The sequence below is a fragment of the Sparus aurata genome, chromosome 17, assembly GCF_900880675.1.
Source record: "Sparus aurata chromosome 17, fSpaAur1.1, whole genome shotgun sequence".
NCBI classification, from domain to species: Eukaryota; Metazoa; Chordata; class Actinopteri; order Spariformes; family Sparidae; genus Sparus; species Sparus aurata.
The window spans coordinates 37,918,395-37,929,094 of record NC_044203.1 but is presented as its reverse complement, the minus strand read 5'-3'; the positions used below and the strand labels follow the sequence as shown (position 1 = coordinate 37,929,094).

Genomic DNA, 10,700 nt, shown 5'->3' with positions numbered 1-10,700 from the left:
TTAGCGTTAGTCTGTGCGTACAAGCTAACTCGTCTTTGTCAGACAGTAAGCTAGCAGCGATGGCGGGAAAACGTTCAGAAGGGAGAAGAAGGTCAAATGGACAAAATGGCGTCAGAGCAGCAGGATGTTACAGGTGTCTGTATGAAGCACTTTAACCACCTCCAGGACAGAGAAGACTGCGGATAAGGTGAGTTAAACACTGCAGCGTCGGTCTGTGATCATCTGCTAGTTCAGCTCATTATCAGTAATTAATTAATTAGAAGGAAGAGTGGCTGTTTGTGCTGTTAGCATCAGAGGTTGTAACTTTACCTTCTTTAACAGTTAGCTAAAGCTGGCTGTCTGTTTTCCACACATCCTTCTCTATTTGAACATAAACTCTTAAATACACAGTTTGTATAACTGAATCTGGTGAGCAGCGAACAACTGAAACTTATTTTTCAGAAGCAGAAGTATTTAATTATTTCATGGCATGATAGAAAATATTATAAAACATAATTATACAAAATTCTGTAAAGTACAAGAAGTCTGACAGAAAGTATAAAACAGTGCATGAATGAAACAAAAGTTTTGTATTATTTTAACTTTAGGTTCATCTTGTTAAATATTCAGATCAGAGCCTTCATGTGTTTCACCAGATAGAAATATTATGAATGTGTTTAAGAACTGTAACTATATATAGAATGTATTATATTAGATCATATTAAAAATACATTTTCTAAATCATTTGGTATTATTTACAAAGCAGAGGAATTGTTGAACAAGAAATGTCTGCATATATTGTATTTCTCACTTATAATGCCATATATGTCATATTGTGTTGAGGTTTGGTGAAATACATGCAGGACATATATAGACCCTGTAATTAAACTCCAGAAAAGAGTTATCAGAATAATAAAGCTTCATATCTGAAACCACTAATAAATTATTTATAAAGTCTGGCATCTTAAAATTCTTAGACATTGTATACATAAAAACATTAGAATACTATTTCGAGTAAAGAGTAAAAGTCTTCCCACCTGTATTCAACAATTTTTTAATTAAGAGGAAAAAAATTATAATTTTAGAGGGTTGTGTGTCTTTGAAATTTGTAAAGTGAGAACTAATGTTTAATATAGATGCATTTAATTTTTAGGAGTTAAATTTTGGAATGGATTTAGTGATGAATTGAAACTGTAGACAGCTGTTGAGTTTCAAAAAAACATTGAAGGGTAAAATAATTAAGGAGTATTGTATGATGATGTAACCGAAATTAAACTATTCATTCATTCATTCAAACTATTTATTAAACCACCAAAGAACAGTAGACAGAGAACTACAATCTTCTGATTCACTGCAGACACAAACAGGAGGGTCCAAACATCTGAGGCCACATGTAAAACTTCTAATATTGTCACATAAACCTGGAAATAATCAGAAAGTTATGTACATTTTAATTAAAAGTTAATAAAAGTGTCAGAAGTCAAATTTCTGATCAAAGAGTCTCTGAGTATCAAATCATGTCCAGACAGAAAAGATGTGATGAAAATACAGAAGGTTTTTCAAAGATACAGATTTTCACTTGAGTTTTTAAAATGTTATTATTAATTGCAATTTAAAAAATCAAAGTAAATCAAATTGAAGTGGACACAGACAACTTCTCCCCTCTTGTGTTTCCACGGGGGGTCATTGTTGGTGTCGTAGCAGAGACTGCTGGATCGTTTCTTTTCCTCTCAGAGTCGTAAATAACAGAAGAAAACACGAGTTAATGGAATAATTTAGTCTAAAATAGAAACAGATCGTTATCCTTCATGCCTGGTGGCAGACACACCTACAGAGAGGTTTACAGGGAAAGCAGATGGTTTGTTCATTATTCGATATCTAATATCTTCTTGTAATGTTTACATGATAACATTGTGAGATCAACATTTACTTCATAATGACGTGTTAAAGCAGAGAGCCTGTCTGTGTGTCTACAGGTTGGATCACAGTGTGAGAGCAGTTAGAGACGATGGCTTCAGTCTGTTGCTCTGGACGTCACAGCTGCTGCGTGAAGTCTGGAGGCTGAAACAGAAAGCAGAGGTCAAACAGACGGAGGAGATGAAGAGGAGAGGCAGAGCAGCAGAGCAGCAGGTGAGGCTGAGCTTACAGTAATATCTCTGTGCTTCAGGCTGAATCCTGATAAACAATTTATAGCTCAATATTCTGAAAGCACAGTTCACACGTGGGCTCAATAAGACTTCTGATGAGGAGGCTGGCTGAATGAAGTCCTGCGTGTCTGGGTAATGTTTGGTGTTTGAATACAGCCAATCAGACGATCTCAGCCAGCAGGCACATAAAATACAGTCACATCACATAACCCTGTAGACCAGCGGTCGTTTCTCATGAAATCTGTTGCTAAACAGCTGAAACATTGATGACATGAAGAGGAAGTGATGACATTGTTTTTATCAGCTTCAAATAGAAACACTGTGATCGTCTTCCTCTGACAGGAGGCAGGTTCCTGTTTCTGTTCAGGTCACAGATAGATTGTTAATGTGTGAGTTAATTCACAGTCTTTGTTAGTGACCTGGTTTCATCAGACGATCTGTCAATCAAACATTAGTTCTGAGATAAAGAGGACAAAGACAAACCATCTGTTTTCAGCAGCGTCACGGCTGAACACTCATTAATCCAATAAAGAGGTGAAGGTTAAATGTTGAACGTGTTGGAATGAACTGGAGATGATGATGTCGTGGCTCACCTGCACTCTCACCTTCCTCACCTCTCTGCTGCTGTCTTTCAAACACATCCTGTAAAGATTATTACATTTATTTATGTTGGCAAAAATGTACCAAAGAAACAGGAAGTCAGACAGTTTCAAATAATATTGAGTAAACACTTGAGGTCGAGGTTACAGCCGTGAGAAACTGCAGAGCTGCATGAAGCGGAACTCAAATATCACACTAAATATCAAGCTTCCACGTTATTATTTAAACTGATGATGTTGTTGTCATGGAGACTCGACATGGAGTGACACTGTGAAAGTTACCTTCTGATGATGATGGACGCCACAGTGATGATGAGCACGGTGTGCAGAGTGAAGAGAAGCACACGGACAACCAGCAGTGTGTCGACTGAAGGACTGATTGTTTCTGTGAGACACACACACGAACAGTTTGTTGTTCAGATGTCCCTCTCTCTTCAGCACTGAGGGGATGATGAAGGAGACTGATGAAGATTATGTGACATGATGTTATTGTGAAGTGTGGGAGATGTAAGTGATATATATGAAGCGCTCCTGGTCTCTGAATGATAAACCTGTGTGACTGTTACATAATGCAGGTGTAACAATCAGTGTCACTACAGAGTGAACTGGTGGACAAACCTTCCTGTCCAGCCTCCACCTGCAGGCTGTACGGCCCGGAGCGTGTCTTAGTGCTGGTCTGTAATCCACAGGTGTAGTTCCCAGAGTCCTTTGCAGTGGGAGAGCTGAGCTGGAGGGCGGGGCCAGACTCTGAGAGGGCGCAGTTGTCTCTGAACCAGGTGACCTTCAGTTGGTGGAACGTGCAGCGTGCAGAGCAGAACAGAGTGACGCTTTCACCTGTTCTCACCTGTCCGTCACTGCTGGAGCTGGTTATCTTCATTGTGTCGCCCTCTGAAATAAAATACATTTAAAATCTTAGTTTTCATATTTGTGTTGTGACAACAGAAACCTGAACATTTAGAAACTGACGTTTCAACGTGTCTGTGGTTTGTAGAAACGATGACAAACATTGATGCTCAGTAATATTCATATAAATGTTGTTAATAATAAGATGATCTCACCACTGACTGAGACTCTCACTCCTGATCGTCCAGTCCAGTGTCCACTGCTGTCGTTAGCTTCCATTCTGAAAACAAAAGTTTCCTCATCTTCCTCCCTTATATCTGTGATCTGTAAAGTGCAGTTTCCCTTCTTGTCTCCCAGATATTTGTAACGAGGGTCGTTGGTTGTTGAATCACTGTCGTACACAGTCGGGGTGGATCCATGACAAATCAGATGCTTCTGACACCAGCGGACTCTGACAATCTCTATCGGAACCTTTCTTCCATCCACATCAACAGACTGAAGTGGTGTGAAGGTGCAGGGGAGGGTGACAGTCGACCCTTTTACAGCACAAACAGGAGGTGGATAGTTTACACTTGGAACCACAGCACTTTGACCCACAGCACCTGGAAGAACACCACACAGTGACAGCTGATGAACAAAAAAGGACGTTGATGTAGAGCGAGTACTCTGATGTGAGAGAAAACACAGACTGACAGCAATAAAAGAACCACACAAGACAGAAGATGATGAAAACCGTCTCGGAGCTGCAGAGATGATTCTAGTTTCATAGAAAAAAGCCTTTAACATGACAAACTGTCAGTAAAGACATGTTTTGTTTTTAGAAATGTCTCCCACAGTAACACAGATAAAGTCCACGTCTTACCAGCCAGCATGAACATGAAGGTCCAGAGAGTCTTTTTGTCCCTGACTGCCATCCTAACTTTTCAACACAGTTTATTTAATGATTTTCTTGTTTGTATGTTCAATCTAAATACAGCAGCTCCGGTAAAGACACAGACCCACTGACTGATGGTGCTTTAAACGTCTCTGGTTTCTCTTTGACTTCCTTTTTTTGTAAGATTCTGTGAGAAAGAGGTTTTATCATTTCCTGTCATGTTGACATCTTATTTCCATCAGAAACATCACAGAGAAACGATGCTGTGAGGCGACTGTTTGAGGCGAGAAGTCATCGTATCTGATGGCAGTATATTAGTAGACATGTGATGTAAAGACAAGATCTGTTGTTGGTCATGTTGGCAGCACAGCTCAGTAATAATAATATGATAATAATAATAATAATAATAATAATAATTAGGGCTGTCAAAGTTAAAGCGTTAATCGCGCGTTAACGCAACTTCCTTTTAACGCCATTAATTTTTTTAATGCGCGGTTAACACTCTGTATTAAAAAAAAAAGAAACACGCATTGTTTGATTTACGGCCGTCGGTGGCAACTGTAGTCTTGATCCAGAGGGTGGCAGAAGAATAAGAAAGGGAATCAGAAGAAGAAGAAGAAGCAGGTTTGGCGTTTGGGGAAAACACGGTGGACTGAAAAGTGAAAGTAAATGGAGAAAGGACTTATGAACGGCAAATTCACTTTCAAAACACTGCCAGATGGTTCAGTCGATAGGACAAAAGTTATCTGCATGTACTGTCGACATGAAATGAGTTACCACTGAAGTACGTCGAGTCTCAGATATCATTTGCAGCCAAACACACAGCAGATGCAGAGAGCCCACCTGCATGATTTAAAGTGTTGAATAAACATTTTCATAAAGCAAGCATATTTTCCCTTTCTTATGTTGTTAAAAGTATTAAGAACATGAAAAAAATGCATTAAGGTACATTTAGAACAGAAAAGAATGTGCCAAAAAAATTGCGATTCATTTGCGATTAATCGCGAGTTAACTATGGACAAAATGCGATTAATCGCGATTAAAAGAATTAATCATTTGACAGCCCTAATAATAATGCATTTTATTTATAAGCGCCTTTCAGGTCACCCAAGGACACTTTACAGAAACAAAAGAAAACAGCAGTCAAACAACAAAATGAAGTATACAAATAAAGTATACATAAAACAAATAATAAAAGTATTACAAATCATCAGGGAAAGCAAGTTTAAAAAAGTCAGTCTTCAGTTGTGATTTAAAAGTAGTAATAGATGTGCACTGGTGCAAACTGTGGGGGAGAGCACTCCACAGTGTGGGGCCACACTGAAGGCTCTCTCACCCATAGAGTCTAGAGGGGGGGATGGAGAGGAGACGGGAATCAGAGGAACGTAGTGAACGGGGTGGCGTGTAGGGATGGAGAAGACAGGATACATAGGGAGGCGCCAGGCCATGAAAACATTTAAAAACAAGAAAAAGTGTTTTAAAAGTGATCCGGTATTGGTGGAGGTGATGTTTTCCCAGGACCGGGTGTGAGTGAGGACTCCGGCAGCTGAGTTTTGGACATACTGAAGTTTTTTTAATCTGTGGGTGGTAAACCAAGGAGAAGGCTATTACAGTAATCCAGTCTGGATGTAGGCATGACGAAGGCATGAATGAGTGTTTCAGTGACAGAGTGAGATAGAGAGGGGCGGAGTCTGGAGATGTTCTTCAAGGTCCCATATTATGAAAAACTGACTTTTCTGGTATTTGGTTTGTTATTTTGGGTCTATGGTGCTGCCACACGCCTAGAAACTTTGAAACAAGACTATCTGTGCTTTTTGAGTGAGATCCAGGTTTCTGACAGTGTCTCCCTGCAGTTTCCAGATGAGCGAGTCAAATTTGGCTTCGGTTGCCGACGTCATCAACCGATCATTTGCATATTCCCACCTACCCCCTCCCTTCACCGCTAGCTAAGGTGTCTCCACCCACCAGCTACAGCGTTACCTTCTCGGAGATCCGCCATTATGTTATGAGAGCACCATGTCGGAGCCCAATGCAAAGTGCTCTGTTTATGGCCGTAAAGAGAGCACACAACACTCCATCGTGTCCCAGCCGCAGAGGACGGAAGAGCAGCATGGATTTATTCATTTTTGAAGGCAACGTCCAGCTACAGTTAGCAAAAACTGTTTGTGTGTGCTAACCACTTCCAAACTGACTGTTTCTCCAACCTCGGTCAGTACAAGGCAGGAGTAGTCAGGAGACTTTTTCTTAACCGTCGGGAACTTCCAACTTTGCGTGGAATACCTGCAGATGAGGGACATGTAAGTATACTAATAATTAGCTGTGTGTTTCTGTAGATAAGGCTGAACTTGTGCGTGATGTACTGTGTGTTTTACCATTGAGAACAAGGTAAGGTTATCGGCTAACCGCTAACGTTAGCTTCTCTGACCACACAAGTTAGTGCTACAGCAGAATCATTGTGTGTAGTACCTTTCTGATCTTGCACACTATGTAATACAAGTCCTAGGGAAATGTCTGCATGTACAGATATTTAGCAATATTACACGAACTAACCAAGCAGTGTCACATAGTACAAGCTAATGCTAACCGTGAGCTTCCAAGCTAATGCTAACCGCGAGCCTCTAGTTCGCGATCAACACGGTCTCCACATGCAAACCCAGAGACGCGGTCGGTCAAGCAGTACATACACACACCCTCCGCCGGGTCTAAGTTTTCAGGATTTTGTGAAATAATGCATTTGAAAATGTTTTCTAAACTGGAATATGTTGGCATTGGCCGGGGCAAAACCAGTGTACTGCTGAATGCTACACAGAGTTTAGATTCTCTGCCCCAGCCCGAGCCCGACCCCGCCAATATCCTCGGCCGGGCCGGGTCGGAATGGGCTGGGCCCTTAATCAAGCATTTGTGCTTTTTTGTTTTTAATAACTCAAAATAATGACTATATTTCCAACTAAAAAATGTGCATCTCTCTCCTCCCCAAATTTTTGTGTTGCTGTGTGGTGTACACGTGAGTTATCCTCATGGCTAAAATGTGACTTGTGACATCACTCCCCGAGACGCAAGAAGAAAGCAAAAATATATATTTTAACTAAGGAAAATGACAAAATTAATTGTAATGCACAGTGACTTGAATAAATAACTTTAACCTGATCACTGGTTTGGAAATATTAACGTGTTAGATTACTCGTTACTGAAATAAAGAGGTCAGATTAGAGTAACGTAACGCGTTGCAGACTTTAGTACTTGAATTATACTGTAACAGTGCTGTCATGTGTTACTCCTATCCATATCTAGGAATGCTGTGCAGGATAATTAAACTGTGATTACTTGTTGAGAACATTTGCCCATTTCTTGCAATTGTTTTCATGTTTTATTGTCTTTTTACTGTTCAAGAATCTACCTGGCTGCACTGCATTACAGTGAGAATGCTGATAGAGGACAAGCCACCACATCATCAGGAGATCCTCTTTACAAACTGAGCTTTCCAAAGTCCAGGAAGGGAGAGTGCAGAGCCAAACCAGTGAAGACATGCATGACATCCTGAAAGTTTTACAATCTTTTATTTGAACCTCTCAAATTAAAATAAACATGGATACACAGGCATCACACAAAAGGTTGAACACAAACACAAACGCATAAAATCTGAATTCTTTTAAGATGGTTTTCAAAATCAATAATAAGGAGAATGTATAAATAAGAAGTATTTAGGAGAAATAAGAGAAACTTCACAACAGTACAGCACAGGGCTTTTTGGTTCTACTGCAGTTTTCCTGTAAACATACATTTGTTTATTGCACTGCAGACTGCGGTGATGCACTGTTGGACCTGCTCTCGTGAAGGTTTTCCAGGACCCTGCCCCATATGTGAACGAGGTGCTGAAACTAATAATCCCTGAAGACCTCTCGGACAACGCAGACAGGCAGCACAACTCTCACTCTCCACCCCAGAGAGCCCCAGCACCAGCTTACAGGGCTTCTGTAGGCTATATTGGCTGAACACAATTCAATATAAAGTCAGCACTGAATGTTTACACCCATGGCAACTAGATACTTTCTTTGTTAGTATTTTCATATTGATATTGAAGTGAATATATAAAGTCAAACTGTTTCACTTTAGTTGTTATTATTTCATTCATGTCAACACATGTTTACAAATGTTTCTTACAATAAAACATCTTTCCTGACTGTTCTGTGTTTTCATTGTTTGATAATTAATTTTCATGGTAATAAGTAAAAGATAAACTATAAGCAATGTAAGATAGAGGAATCAGTTATGTACTTTTCATCATAACACTTTTACGATAAATAAATAGTATTTATGTGACTAAAAGCTTACTGCACTATTCCCCTCAGACGTAAAGGTCCATAGTCTGTCTGATAAATGTAAAGTGCATTCTGCAGTGCAGATACATTCAGGCAGACAGGTTACAGGCCAGGAGGGTCCACCATGCATGATGGTGGCTCAGGAAGCTGCTGTAGTCTTCGTGTAACCTAGAAATTATGAAAGTTGAGTGAGTGACAATAGATTAGAGAAAAGAGAGACAGAAAAATGACAACCATGTTTGCCCAGTGTTCACACTTCATTGTGGTATTTCCATGCAGCAGATATTCTCCGGTTATGTAGGCATTTGTACACAATTGCCACAGGAACACCTGCTTTTATGCAGAATTGTTATTATTCATTGGAAACTATAATCGCTAATCACGTCGTGTTGTTTCTTTGGTAATATATCTAAAGTTTATAAACCGTTGTAACTGGTTAAAAAACATTTCTACTGGTAGAGAGGTGATGGGAGGCAACTGTGGCTTATTGAAAACTTGAAAATTGCTGGCAGTAGCTAATTACAGGTCGTCACTACAAATAAACAGGTTCTCAATCAACTTACCTGGCTACATAAAGGTAAATAATAATATGGGGTTACGCTTTGTCTTGTAACGGCTGTTGCTAAATTGCATCCGCGTTACTGCAACTGGACAGCAGTAAACACCAGCCGAGGTTTGGCTAAGCTTTATGATGTAAACACTGGAGGCAGGAGAAGGGGGCTGTTATCTGTAACAATGCGGGGCAGACGGCCAGCTTGCCCGTAAAACTTTCGTTAGTCTGCAGTTACATAAAAGTAATGTCGAGGTAACAAACTTAACTACTAACCACTGAGAAACATCAATGTTCATTCTTGGCTGTTTACTTTCTTCTGGAGCCTCTTGTTGTTCTGGGTCGGACCGCAGTCTGTTGTCCAGCGGCCATTACTCCCACAAACTCCGCCGTTGCCATGGTCACATGATGCCGTCCTCACGTCTTCCGCAGGCAGGAAGAGGTGGGCGGCACCGTGGGCGGCGCGCAGTAGCTCATTAGCATTTAAAGGGAAAGGCACTGAAACAGGCCACCTGGAGCAGGGCTGTGAAACTGGTGTTTCAAGAACCTTGCTGTGCTCAATCCTTCAGCTTATTTCGACCAAAGCATGTTACTAACATCCCATTTAGACTTCAAGGAACCATGTTAAGAGGCAGAAATTAGCATAATATGGGACCTTTAACAGTTAGCTAAAGCTAACTTAGCTGTTAGTTTTCCACACATCGTTCTGTATTTGAACATAAACTGTTAAATACACAGTTTGTATAACTGAATCTGGTGAGCAGCGAACAACCGAAACTTATTTTTCAGAAGCAGAAGTATTTAATTATTTCATGGCATGATAGAAAATATTATAAAACATAATTATACAAAGTTCTGTAAAGTGCAAGAAGTCTGACAGAAAGTATAAAACAGTGCATGAGTGAAACAAAAGTTTTGTATCATTTTAACTTTAGGTTCATCTTGTTAAATATTCAGATCAGAGCCTTCATGTGTTTCACCAGATAGAAATATTATAAATGTGTTTAAGAACTGTAACTATATATATAATATATTATATTAGATTATATTAAAAATAAATTATCTAAATCATTTGGTATTATTTACAAAGCAGAGGAATTGTTGAACAAGAAATGTCTGCATATATTGTATTTCTCACTTATAATGCCATATATGTCATATTATGTTGAGGTTTGGTGAAATACATGCAGGACATAATATAGACCCTGTAATTAAACTCCAGAAAAGAGTTATCAGAATAATTCATAAAGCTTCCTGGGTTATTTTATGGATTGTACAGGAAAGGCAAAACTAAGCCTCGGCTTCAGCCTGTTCCTTTTTCAGTTAGAAATGTTTAGAATTTTGTTGTAAGAAAATGTTTAGTGGAAGCATATATGGTAATATTCTGTC

General features: G+C 39.6%; 2 protein-coding genes across 4 annotated transcripts in view; one reads left to right on the top strand and one right to left on the bottom strand.

The window, feature by feature from the left end:
* Positions 1 to 1,261: 1,261 nt before the first annotated feature.
* On the bottom strand, positions 1,262 to 4,599 carry LOC115567215 (uncharacterized). 3 transcript variants are annotated; one of them, XM_030393578.1, is made up of 6 exons: positions 4,431 to 4,599; positions 3,784 to 4,170; positions 3,344 to 3,613; positions 3,008 to 3,110; positions 2,720 to 2,768; positions 1,262 to 2,040 (listed from the first exon to the last, which is right to left on the bottom strand). In XM_030393578.1, exons 1-6 carry the CDS (start codon positions 4,480 to 4,482, stop codon positions 2,014 to 2,016), a joined length of 888 nt encoding a protein of 295 aa, XP_030249438.1. In that variant the 5' UTR covers positions 4,483 to 4,599; the 3' UTR covers positions 1,262 to 2,013. The 3 variants fall into 3 exon arrangements, with proteins under 3 accessions (XP_030249438.1, XP_030249437.1, XP_030249436.1); XM_030393577.1 differs by lacking the exon at positions 4,431 to 4,599 and having other exon boundaries at positions 2,732 to 2,768; positions 3,784 to 4,368; XM_030393576.1 differs by lacking the exon at positions 4,431 to 4,599 and having other exon boundaries at positions 3,784 to 4,367.
* LOC115567214 (thyroglobulin-like) overlaps positions 1,973 to 10,700 on the top strand; it is a 32,612-nt gene continuing 23,884 nt past the window's right edge. The window contains exon 1 of the mRNA XM_030393575.1: positions 1,973 to 2,109. The gene's annotated coding sequence lies outside the window, so the exon portion shown is untranslated. The remainder of the gene's footprint in view (positions 2,110 to 10,700) is intronic.